This window comes from Sinohyriopsis cumingii, chromosome 16 (genome assembly GCF_028554795.1).
Source record: "Sinohyriopsis cumingii isolate HCF-2022 chromosome 16, ASM2855479v2, whole genome shotgun sequence".
NCBI classification, from domain to species: Eukaryota; Metazoa; Mollusca; class Bivalvia; order Unionida; family Unionidae; genus Sinohyriopsis; species Sinohyriopsis cumingii.
In genome coordinates, this window is record NC_142976.1 from 10966837 (window position 1) to 10980157 (window position 13321).

A 13321-nucleotide genomic window follows, 5' to 3' on the forward strand; every position below is an offset into this window, starting at 1 on the left:
CGTTGCTTACTAAATCTAACGCTGGTTTCCAAAGACAACAACAAACTGTGACGATGCTTCAACAAGATGCACCTCTTTCAGATATCGGGTCCATGGCAACCGAGACATCCACATTTGCAGGTCAGGTCGATCCTTTAACATGCGCCTACGCTATTTCCACGCCTTATTTTATGGACCAAAAATTTACGTCTGCAGAATCCAAGGCAAATCAAGACCAGAAGTCTTCAGTTTCTTCTTCTTCTGAGTATATTCTCGATGGAGCTCAACGCCAGGAATTGTGGCTGGGAGACTCTGGTTATTTTGGCCTACAAGCTTCTGTTCCAAGATTAAATAGTTTTGGACAAGACAATCAACTTTATTGGCGCGAGAGAATGGCACCTGTTGACCGATGGCAGCACAGTGATAACCCTATTTCGCCTATAAGGATATACGAAGACGGTGCCAGAACTTTCTCTTGGATGGATCCACAAGTAAGCGTCGAAAATTTTAGGCCAGTGAATCCAAATCTGATACATAATAACTGCATATCGACGGTTTCAAGAAGATATAACCAAATACAGACGCAGATGTCTTTTCCGAACTGTGAGGAATGTCCATATGGTGTTGATAGTTTCCCATTAGTGAACAGAAAATCCGATTGTAGTGACCGGCCGAGTTGTTCCTCGTCGCCAAGTAGTCATACAGAAGAATCTTCGCTATCAACATCCTCAGACTTTACAGTGCTGAAAAGTGTTCCAAGTACCAGACGAAAACAAAAGACATATAACGGTTCATATTTACTTCCAAGTTCCTTTGTTCAATACTTTTTTTCAGTTACCTGCTTGTTGTTCATATTTTGTCCTAAAGGATATTTATTTTATTTTTCAATCTGTTGTTGATATTTACAGCATGGTGTCATTTTGATTTATTCGTTGTGCTGTGCTCTTTGTTTGTTTGTTAACTACTTGTTGAATTTTGTTTTCAACTGGGCCGTTTTTTAACCGGCATATGTGTTGTTTGGTTACTATTATAAGTTTATTTCTTTTTCCCTTTCTCTCTTTTTTGTTCGCATCATCCATCATAAGCATTTCAATTACGGGCTAAAAATACAGCTACAGCACTTATTTCAGTTATTGAAATTTGATTCTCAAGTCTTTTTCCATTCCATTTTTACCGGTTACGCGGATATAATATTGATAATTAATGATTTTACAGTCCAATTTAAATCGTACACATGCGTGATAGGATATCTGGTAAAATGTATGGCAATAAAATATGCCCTTCAGCAGCAATCTCAAAATACTCGTACCTTTATGTTAAAAAGAGGCATCGGAAAGATACATCAAGAAACAAAATATGAGGACAGTTTTAAAACCAACCAGGCACAAAATACATCTATTAAAGAGAAGAGGACTAAAAATGTATATACATAAACATTACAAAGAGTTGATGTTTATGTCATGTGCAGTTTGCAAACTGGCACAGAGTACTTTCGGATCAGTGACATGAAACATCCTGGCACAGAGTACTCTCGGATCAGTAACACAAAACATCCATGACCTATTTATACCAATGAAAGAGCAACTTTTTGTTCAGTGACAGCCATACAGATGAAGAAGGTATGCGCGATTCAGGTCGCTATAAAAAAAAGTACTACTACTCACTGAAACACAATTATTTCTCAAAGAACTTTGTGTCTTTTAAAGATAACAGACTCAGACGCCCCAAGAATGGTTTCATTCGCTTTGCAAATGAAAAAAGAAAGGAGCTGGCGAAAAAGTATCCGAGACTTAATAACCGGCAAATATCAAGACTACTCGGAAATAGATGGAAACAGATGTCCGAAGAAGATAAAGAACCATATGAGTAATCTCTGTCTGTCTGTCTGTCTGTCTGTCTCTCTCTCTCTCTCTCTCTCTCTCGTGCTGAAACTTCGTGATGGTAAATTCTTACGTGAGCAATGTTCCAAGTTTCTTGAAATTTATTTCGTCATCTTTATTAGGTAGCTGCATGGAAACAGTGCAACATGCATGATAGGCAGGTATTATTAATACTTCCGTACCAGAGACAAATAAAGATTTGTCTGACCTTGGTCATATGCATTAAGGAGACCTTAACATGGTTGAAAGTAATACTTTTTGTGTGAAAAGGACAAAACCGTCAATGGGAAAACATTTATTTTCATATTTTCATGTTGAAATGGTACCTTTAAGCATTGTAGTTGCTGATTACTTGTGCAACTACTTTCATGATCAAATACGTATTTTTAGCCCTGGTGCACGTGCGTACATGAATGAAGTCTGTACATCCTTGCCTAGTGTGTCCGCTGCAAATATAGTTCTTTATCTTTTGTGGCTTTATGCAATCTTCTTTGCAGATTTATAAGTTGGTTCTTTTATTTGCTGAACTTTCATTTTCATTCATATTCATTAAATAAATATAAGACACACTTATGATTTAAACATGAAAGATGGTTTAAAGGAAGAAAGCAGTGTAATACAAGCACAGCTTGTTTAGATAAATGAATACTGATCACGCAGACATTCACTTACCGGATAGCATATTGAAACGGGTGAGAAATAAAAACTAAGCGAGATGACGAACCAAGTCGACTAGTTAGATGTCTTATCAACCAGTGAGAAAATGAGGCCTGGGTGGGCGAGAGGCCTTCGGACAGTTTAAAAAGTTAGATGTCTTATCAACCAGTGAGAAAATGAGGCCTGGGCGGGCGAGAGGCCTTCGGACAGTTTAAAAAGTTTAATATTCAATAATCTGTTTTTAGATTATTGTTATAATATTGATAGGTTATATGATATAGGATGAAAAAAATAAAGCATTAAATAGATTGCAGTGTGTTCCTCCTAAACAAGAAATGTACCTTAAGTCTGGATAGGCAATTGCAACTTTGTATCATTGGTATTGTGAACACTTTGTATCATTGGTATTGTGAACACTTTGTATCATTGGTATTGTGAACACTGCATTAAAATCCCATGCTACTTGTACACCTAGCCTTTACAAACATAATGGTTCTTGTAGGTCATTTGGTGTAAGCTCAGTCTGATTTTTCTCTCATTAGACAAATTTCCCTGTATATTGTCCTTTCAGTATTAGAGAGAGAAAGATGATCTCGATGAAATAATGTACCATATTTATTTTATTTAGAAAAAGGGTATTATTATTTTTTCTCGTTATTTTCTTACGTAACTAATGATCAAATAGTGGAAATTCAGCACTGATCAAGGGAGTATAGAAACGAAAGGATGCAGTGGATACATTCCTACTGTTGAAACAATATTTGTTGTTGTTGTTGTTCTAGGGTTTAAAGCCATTTTTCAGCACAAGATAGGCTATACATGGCGGCCAGTATAACTGGTGGAGGAAGAACCCTGGAAAACCTAGGGAAGAACCACCGACCCACGAGAAGCTACTGGCATGCTTTCCCACGTACCCACGCTAGCCGAGCTTTGGTCTCGAACCCACGCAGACAGAGGTGAGATGGCATGATCCGGAACCGTGAGCGCTTTAGACCACTCGGCCACTCGGGGCGCCGAAACAGTATTTGAACATGAGCATTAATGCGGCATGGGCGGATCTCAATTTGGTATACTAACAGTATTGGAATGTCAAATTGCTTTATACCAACAATTTAAAAGCCTTGTTATTTTTATGCAAGTAAGTGTTTTCCTGTCAACCAAAGTACTAAAAGGATTATTTACACCCAGAGTAACATTTCTTAAGGCTTTAAATGTTGAATTAAATGTGTCGGTGGACAATTTTTTTTTTTTCCGTGCTAGAGGACAGTGGTCTGGATAATGTCGGTTTTCAAACGGTGACTAGAAAACAAAGACCGGTAAATACACTTGGAAGTTTTGTAGGAGTCGAATATATTTAATACTGTTTCGATGTTGTATAAACTTGCTTTCATATATAAGGATTTACAGATGATTAAATCAGAACAACCGGTATTGTTTGAAGGTGTTTCGTCCTTTCAGTCTGTCGTGTTTTCCACTTGCAAATTTTGACCACGTTATTTAATTCCAAAATAAAACTGCTTGTGTTAAAGATTCCGGCATGCAAATCACTAGATGTCGAAACTCAAAGTAGAAGAAACAATATGGGTTGTGTGGTAGCATTGATGAAACTTAATAGAAAACTGTTTTGATGTGGTGCGAAATTTTATTTACAGACAGACAAGTTCGATGCAGACTCCATGTATATTGTTCGTGCGCACAGATTGGACGTAAATCGAGAGTTGCGTAACCTGTTATGTCGAGGAGTGAAGCGCCCGATTCCGCGACAATAATTGATATATGACGTAGTCTTCTCTGCTCATTGTACTAGATTTTTGAGCTTAAGGGTCACCAAAGAATTTTCGCAAAGTCGTCTTCACTGGAAGAAAATTGAAATGTTAGCATGACATTTTGCTTCTAACGCTGAGGTACTTATTACGGTGGGTCACTAGGTCAGTACACTTGAATGCTTTGCCGTGTCGCGATTTTTTATTTTTGGTTCAGATAGAGTTTCTTGCCATTAAAAACAATTTATTCAATGATAGACCCAGGATCTTGATGGAATCAATGTCCATCCACATTCCCCTTGATGCCAACCTTACTACAGTTAACAAATCCGAACCAAACAAGTTTGAAAATGTTTTTCACGGTCACTGCTATCGTGCATATCTCATAAAAAGTTCTCCTGCGGTCCGTATCTGCAAAGATCGAGGGTATTGCAAAGGTGTTACATATATATATATATATATATATATATATATATATATATATATATATATATAGTTACAGTAACACAAGAAAGAGTGAAAACAATAAGCTTTGAAAAATACAATAATTTATTTCCCTGGAAAGATTCTGTAAAAATGAAAAAATATGAACTTACGGTTTTAAGAATCAAATCCAAAAATAATGAACGAATACAATTTTAGTAGTCCCAATAATGAATTGTTCTAATTATTTCAAGTTCGAGTCCCGACGAAGAATCCAAGATGGATGACGATGACGTATTCTGTAATCTGTACTGTTGAAGTCTACAGTTCCTTGCAGAAACAAGAATTAAAACTCCGGTTTTGGAAATCTCAATAAATGTTTTATAAGAACTGTCTTTGATTAAGAATCTCACATGAGCACACGTATTTTCCAGAAAAAAATAATTAATCCTTTTGAATCCAAGTAATTTGAAATAACTCCAAACAGCACAATATACACCTTCCAGTGTAAAGAAAAAGCCCGACTGCTACTGAGAATATCTCTCCAAAACAAAGATTATATCGTATTCTAAAACGCAAAAAGGGGATCACGTAATCATGTTTAATAACCTCGTGGAAATTATGTAATTGTTAAAAATCACGCACACCCACTGTGGCCCTGACGAAAACCTATAATTTTACTCCAAGACATAATTTTTTTTATTAAAATGTCACATATTAAATCAGTAGTCTCATCATGACCTCGACAACAACCAATCATTTTAAAATAAAAATAGAACTTATTGACGTGGTTGCTACTAATTTTGAATCAAGGTCAGGATCTAGATCAACACCTGGTGTTTGCTTAAACAGTCATGGTCAAACTATTTTCTGAAAAAAGTATCATCTACAGTGAATAAATTTACATAACAATAGCATGTAATGAAATGAAAATTGAAAACTGACAAACAAGCAATTAAATTTAAATAAATATATATATATATATATATATATATATTAGATCAGATATTATTAAATCAAATATACATAACAATATATTGTTATTGAAATGATTACTGTAAATACAAAATATGTGTCTAATTAGGCTAAACTGTTTTTAGCACACAGAAACACTCATTTGATTTCTTGGATCATAGGCTGATTAACAGGAACGGTTTTCCTGCAGGGTGAGTTATTTTTCTTATGAACTAAATTTTTTGAACTGCTATGGTATAATAAGCCTTTTGATTTTATATAGGCTGAGCTTTTATGAAGAACTAAAGAAGATTCGTGATGAACAACCAGAGTGGAAATGGCGGAATGCCTCAGAACCGAAAGACGTGAACCAAATCATGACTACTAGGCTTCGTCCGAGAAACAAGCTTAAAGTTCAACACTCGGTAGATACTTCCTGTATCTGTTAAACAACGTGCGGAATAGAAATAGCCAGCACACATTTCAGATCCACCACTTACCAGTATACATATTCTCAATCCACATATTCCATTACTGAATATTAAGCTGTACAGCACTTTTAGCCTTCACATTTTTAAATATAGTTGACATTTAAAGCGATAAATGTAATTTTTAAAACTACGTCAGGTTTTCTTTTCTCCTCTCTCTGTCTCTCTCTCTCCGTAAAAGTGTTTTTATTTCCATTTTTATCTTTGTTCTTCGTGTTTTAGCTGTAATTGTCTTTTAATTATTCAATGAGCTCTTTGTACTGATAGGGAAAAGCCGTAAATGTGTTGTTATGACATGCATGCATTAGTATGTTATCTTTGATCTGTTTTTTAAAAAATACGTTTAACATTTTCAGTGTAAGTAGAGTACTGTATAGAACAAGAACAGAGATACACATAATGTAATCTAGGATAAAATTAGGACTATTTGCCAAATAATGAAGGAATTAAATTCATTATTGACAATACGCCACGCATTAATGTACACGTGTGGCCAATAAACATTTATGTACACATGTGGCCAATAAAAATGTATGTACACGTGTGGCCAATAAACATTTATGTACACGTGTGGCCAATAAACATCTATGTACACGTGTGGCCAATAAACATTAAAGTGCACGTGTGACCAATAAACATTAATGTACATGTGGCTCATTATGCGTTGCATTTTTGGTCCATTTTGTATCGTGTTTTTAGCTTGGTGTTTTTCATTACAGCTTAATGCAATTATTGGTCATTCTTCACGAAGTTCGGAGACGGAGCATGACAAAAGTGCGGAGCCTCTTTTTGGTAATAAAGACTGTTGGGTTCAGTGTGATCTCTGTCTAAAGTGGAGACAACTGCCAGAAGGAGTAATTATGGAAAACGAAATCCCAACATTTTGGTATGGAAATTACTAACGCTTGAAAAATCTTCAAAACGATGGTTACTAAAAATCGGTCAGAACCAACTTAATATTTGTTATATTGTAGTCGTTTAATTCTGACAGAGTTCATGAAATTAAATAACCATGCATTAATTTTAATCTTGCTAGCATAAATAAAGGATAATTAGGAACTTCTGGTATACAGTCCAACATTGATGCTAATCAATGAGTTTTGTTTCACCCGAAATACGTGCTCAACAATGATAAATGAAGCAGTCTTATTATTATCGTTGGCACATGCACTGTGGTCGTTGACATCTTTAGGTCAAGTAAATTTTTAAAAACTGTACATGTATTTCGATGTCGCATTGGTCAACTGCAATTCGCATTTATATAGATTTTTGTGCCTGCTTATAGGATCATCACAATATAGGAAGTTATTGTCTTTGTTTATCGTGTTTGTGGTGATTACCGGCATGGCTCGGAGATACATTGTTGGAATCTGCTTTCAGGTTTTGTTACATGAATCCGGACACTTCAAAAAGCGCCTGTTACGTGGAGGAAGAGCTTCCTGCCCCCAACAGTCGCTAGGGACAATTGGACATTGTGGGATCTTTTAATTCGAATCAAGCTTTATGAATAGAAACAAATGATCATATTTCGATGCCTACTTTTTCAAAACTCTCCTTCACTGCGACAAAGATCGTCTTTTAGCAGTGTTTTAGTTTATCAATGCTTTGGTGATATTTGGTCATGGTGGTGTGACATAATTTTTTCTTCAAATGTGTAACCGAGTAAGCAATATTTTCGTTTCCAATGTGTATGTACCGAAACAAGGTCACGGACATGAAGCAAAAAATATCATGTTTCTAGTTGACTTACTCTGGTCGCAACAGACATCGTTTGATAAAGCCTCTAAAGGCACCCCAGAGAAAACAATAGCTTCTCTTTAAACCAATACATGTTCTTTTTGCAGATAAATCGGTTCTGATCGAAAGAATATTTCAGTAAATATATTTTAATATTGTTCCTGTTGCTTTTTAACTTTTGTATTTTTCATTTTTATGTAAAATAAAAGGAAAGCAATTAACTCCGTTTTCTTCAAGCGAAATTTCTTCTTTCTGTCTTATTCTTTCATTATTGCAACGAGAGGTTTGTTTATGTGCTCTGATGTCCATTAGCTAACCACAAACATGATGCTATTTTTCCAAAACCGGAGTGATGATTATTGTTTCTGCAACTTCAACACTACAGATTACAGCATAAGTCATTGTCTTCCATCTTGGATTCTTTGTCGCGACTCGAAATTGAAATGATTAGAACATTTTATTATTAGGACTACTAAAGTTTCATTCGTCGATTATTTTTGGATTTGATTCTTAAAACCGTAAATTAATATTTTTTTTTCATTTTTACAGAATTTTCCCAGGGAAATAAATTATTGAATTTTTCAAAGCTTGTTGTTTTCACTCTTTCTTGTGTTACTGTTTATTCGAACCTAAACATGTAACATAAGAATTGGAGAGCTCGTCCTAAAGATAATTTTGAATTTTGGCTAGAATATTTCAGAAAAGTTTTGTTTTTGAAACTTTTAGTGAAATCGGCGAGCTTTTTCTAAAATGTCGTCAAAAGTGGAAGTCTTTCTTTCAAATCCTACCCAGGAACAATTAGATCTTTTCAAAAAAGATGAATTGATTCAACTTGCCAGAAAATACGATCTTTCTGAGGTAAAAGTAGTGAAGGGGGGCACCCTACGGACAATGGGAATTACCATTAAAAACACCCTTGGGGCACTCTACGGACAATGGAAATTTAACATGGAGAAAAATCGTGGGGCACTGTACGGACAAGGGGATTTAACATGGCAATAAATCGTGGGTCACTCTACGGACAAGGGGAATTTAACATGGCAATAAATCGTGGGTCACTCTACGGACAAGGGGAATTTAACATGGGATTTTTTTTCTTTAAATTTTTTTTAAAAAAGGGGTAGGCAATTCAAAAGGCTATCTCTTTTCGAGAAATATGGCTGGCCCTGAAAAGGGCCTTTGGGTTTTATGTTAATGTATTCATTAACATAAATGGCACCGCATTGGTCTTCTTCTTGTCCTTAGGCTGCGTCTTACTGTTGGTCCGTACATCAGCACTCTTTTCAGGCATCCTTGTCTTTCGACGTAGATCCTACGTATCCACAGGCTGGTGTTTGTCCTGTGGACAACGGTCCACTTCGATCGGACATACATGAGCAAGTCTGTCCGAAACATCATGGAAGACACAAGGGTGGATGACTCAACTGTAGTCCACATCTTGAAGCGACGAGAACAGGTGAATCAATGCAGTGAACGGCGCTTATTTATAGGCGGAGGAAGGATTGAAACGGATTGAGTTCATTTACCAATCCTAACACGCGTTACAGAATTCAGTCAGCTCGCATCCAATCCGAAGAGAGCAGTCTGTGACGTCACGTAGTCAATATAGATTCGCTAGCGCTTGTGTGCAGTCAATCTATGCGACAGTGATTCAACATGACGGAAACTCAGAAAACGATCCAGTGGGGTGCACCAGCAGGGGAGACTGCCCAAGGGAACCCGGACTTACTTTCAGAAGAGGTGAATTGGGATTTTGTGGATTTTCTCTTCTCGCAAGAATTTGTTCCGGAACCTTCGTTACTTTCTTCATTACCGCAAGTGGAGAATTTTAGACAGAGACAGAAAGAAGAATTGGAGAAATTTATACAACGACAAAAGGAAGCGGAACAGACTTTTCTCCTACAGCAACAGCAACAAGAAGAAGAGGTAAGAAAAAAACAACAGCAACAACAGCAAGAAGAAGTAGCAGCAAAGAAACAAGAGGGTGAAAATCAAACGGTCACGGTACTGTTGGACATTTTAGCGGAGTTAAGAAGTCTGAAACAAATGTATCAGACTTCTTTATCACGACCGAAGAGAATACGACCTTCCCGAGCCAAACATGTCAACCCTGTGACTAAGCCTACCGTACCACCCTTAGTGATTTCAACCCAATCATTATCATCATCAACATTACGCAGTCCAGAAGTAGGCCTCGGCCGTGGCAAAGGCTTAAGGCAGTTAAAATTGATTGCTTAAACTCACCCCTACACCATGAAGAAAAAAGGCCCTTTTCAGGGCCACCCACATTTCTCGAAAAGAAATACAATTTCAATTTGCCAATAACTCAAAAAAAACCTCACCCATGTTACCCTTTTAGTACGTGTCTGTGTATGAGTGCGTGAGTGTAGCTTCTTATTTTAAAATCACAACTCAAAGACACTTACCTTATATCATTCATTTATTCTTTTCTCCATTTCTTACAATCCAATTCACAATTTATAACACAAAACTTTAATAGAAAAGTTCATTAATTTCTTCTTTTCTCCTTGTTTAGTCTCTCTGTTTTTTGAATTTCTTCACCGTCACACTCTTTTCCTCTTCTTCCTCCTCGCTTTCTTCCCTTCTTCTTTTTTTCTCCTGTTTCTTTTTCTTGACCTGTCTTCTTTCTTCCTCAGAAGAATCCCTCTCTTCCTCTGAAGAATCCCTCTCTTCTTCTGAAGAATTCCTCTTTTCTTCTGACTCCTCTTGTTTCTTTTTTGGGCAATCTGGAGACCAATGTCCTTTTTCTTTACAATAATAACAGGTATCTTGACTTTTGTCTTTTTTATCCCCTGTTTTTTTTCTTTTTTGACGGTCTGGACACTCTGAAGACCAATGCCCTTTCTTCTGACAGATATAGCAAGTATCTTGACTTTTATCTCTAAAGGAAGGAGAGTAGTCCGTAGGCTGGTCTGAAGAGAATTTTCTAATGACCCCTCGCAAAGCTCTGACGAAACGTTCCATCTGGTCAGTCTCTTCCATCGTTGTGCTCGGCTTGAGAGTGAAATGAATAGTGAAAGGACAAGACACACACCCTTTTATATACGCTGGTCTGCTATGACTATAAAGTAGTTTATGATGTTTGAACTTGAGTCATTTGACTTTTTGCTTTCAAGATGAAACGAGCCCATTCATTCGAGAAGAAAGAAGAAGAAAGTAAGAGGCAGAAACGTGATCTATCGCCTCGTACCAGGGCTGAAATCTTGGCACAAATTCATGCCAGTGATTTTGAAGAGGACATGAGTGAACCAGAATCCGAACCCTCTAAACCAAGTTCATCACCCTTAGTTAACCCTGAAAATTACTATTCCATTCGAGAGACGGAAAAGCGCTCCTCTAGAAAATTTAGAACCACGGCTTACAAATACACGGTGAAGTTTAAAGATTTCAAGGCTGAAGTGCCGTTAGAGAAAGCAGAAGTGTTCATCACTGAGGTGTGGGATTCTTTGCTCACTGCACTCAAGCGACAATGTCAACCCAAAGAAGACGATCGCTTGAGACTTTCCATACAACACGACGGTTTGAAATCCCCTGTTTGGATCGAGTTTAGCACCCCTGCAGAATTAACTGCTTCCAAAGTCATGGACAAGATTCAACACGTACAACAATCTAATGATCAGTTTGACATCACCGATGGTAAAGCCACACTGGACATGACCCACGTCTCTCCTCCTCAAGGGACTGGACGCAAAAAGATGTTATTGGTGGACGACCTTCGCAACACCAAAACAAGTCTCGTCCGAATTAAGAACCCTCATGACCAGATGTGTTTAGCCCGTGCCATCGTGGTGGGACGAACCTATGCCAACAAGAACGACACGGTAGAATGGAAAAGAACCTGGGACACTATTCAACGTTCCGACCGAGCCAAACAACGAAACGAAGCAGAACTCCTGTTACAACAAGCCGGACTGTCCAAAGACACACCCTGTGGCATTCCTGAGATGCAAAAATTGCAAGATACCCTAGCTCCACGCTACACCTTGAAAGTGCACCCTCAAGAAGTGCGCGGACCTCTGTTGTTTCGAGGCCAAGACTTTAAGGACGGAAAATACATTCACCTTTATCATCACGATGAACATTTCGATACCATTACCAGTATCACCGGATTCCTGAAATACAGTTATTACTGTGAGAAATGTGACCATGGTTATAACAATCGAGAGCAACACAAGCATTGTGGATCGAAATGCACAGGATCTTTGGCCTCTTCACCCTGTCTGAGCGAAGAACCAGTGCCTTGTTCCACTTGTCTGCGCACGTTTGTCAGCCCTACCTGTTACCAACAACATCTGAAAACGCAAGGTTCACAGAAAAAATGCGCTTGTCAACTGCTGAGATTGTGCTCTACGTGTGAACAAGTCATACGTACCAATAATACCAAGGCACACGTATGTTCAGGAAAGAAAAAATGTCACATTTGTCACCACATCGTGGACTTGGAACACCAATGTTACGTGCAAAAATACCAGCCCCCACCAGAGAAAGAGGACGGTCACAAGAAGAAAGGCAATTTCATCTTTTTCGATTTCAAATGCATGCAAGAAACCGGCATTCACATTCCTAATTTCTGCGTGGCTCATCGAGCGTGCGAGAAGTGCATTCAAGAACCTATCTTCAGTCATTGCCATCACTGCAGCAAGATTCCCGGAGGGCGTGAAAAAATCTTTCGGGGACCAAACACGTTAGCCGATTTTGCCCAATGGGTCTTAGACCCCGTCGACAAGACGTGGAGCCAAGAGGACATCGAACGTTACGGAGATTGTCATCGTCATGCCACGGTGATGGCTCACAATTTCTCCGGATACGATGGACAGTTTCTTTTGAGGTACTATACGGAACAAGGCACCGAGCGTCCTAAAGTGACTTTGAACGGAGCCAAAATCATTTTCATGCAAGTGGGACAAGTGCAGTTTAAAGATTCGATGAGTTACTTGGCCATGCCTTTGAGTCGAATGCCTAAAACGTTTGGAATGACAGAAATGGCTAAAGGGTACTTTCCACACTTTTTCAATACGGAAGCCAATCAACACGCCGTTCTACCCCATTTGCCCGAGGCTCACTATTACGACCCCGACAACATGCGTACCGAACAACGAGAAGCTTTCTACGCTTGGTACCAGGCTCACGCCTCGGACCCTTTCGACTTTCAGGAAGAAATGTTAAAGTATTGTCGTTCCGACGTGGACATTTTACGACGTTGCTGTGGAAAATTTCGAGAACTGTTCATGGAACACGGAGGGGTCGATCCTTTGAAAGAAGCTTGCACCATTGCCAAAGCGTGTTCCTTAGTGTATCGACAACGATTCATGCCTGAAAACACCGTGGCTGTCATCAGTCCTCAAACGACCCACTTTGTCAAGCGTCAATACTCGGTCAAAGCCCTACGTTGGTTACATTACTTGTGCGACAAGGAAGA

General features: G+C 38.2%; 1 protein-coding gene across 1 annotated transcript; it reads left to right on the forward strand.

The window, feature by feature from the left end:
• Positions 1–1694: 1694 nt before the first annotated feature.
• LOC149779941 (MORC family CW-type zinc finger protein 4-like) lies at positions 1695–7981 on the forward strand. The gene is made up of 4 exons (XM_089936299.1): positions 1695–1845; positions 5940–6081; positions 6864–7030; positions 7525–7981. The coding sequence occupies exons 1-4, from the start codon at positions 1817–1819 to the stop codon at positions 7601–7603; spliced, it is 417 nt and encodes a 138-aa protein (XP_089792425.1). The 5' UTR covers positions 1695–1816; the 3' UTR covers positions 7604–7981.
• Positions 7982–13321: the final 5340 nt, after the last annotated feature.

Excerpts from the sequence above, each read along its gene's own strand:
- LOC149779941 (XM_089936299.1), top strand. The coding sequence starts at position 1,817 with ATGTCCGAAGAAGATAAAGAACCATATGA. Across the intron at positions 1,846-5,939 it reads GAAGATAAAGAACCATATGA|GCTGAGCTTTTATGAAGAAC; the intron begins GTAATCTCTGTC and ends GATTTTATATAG. Across the intron at positions 6,082-6,863 it reads AGCTTAAAGTTCAACACTCG|CTTAATGCAATTATTGGTCA; the intron begins GTAGATACTTCC and ends TTTTCATTACAG.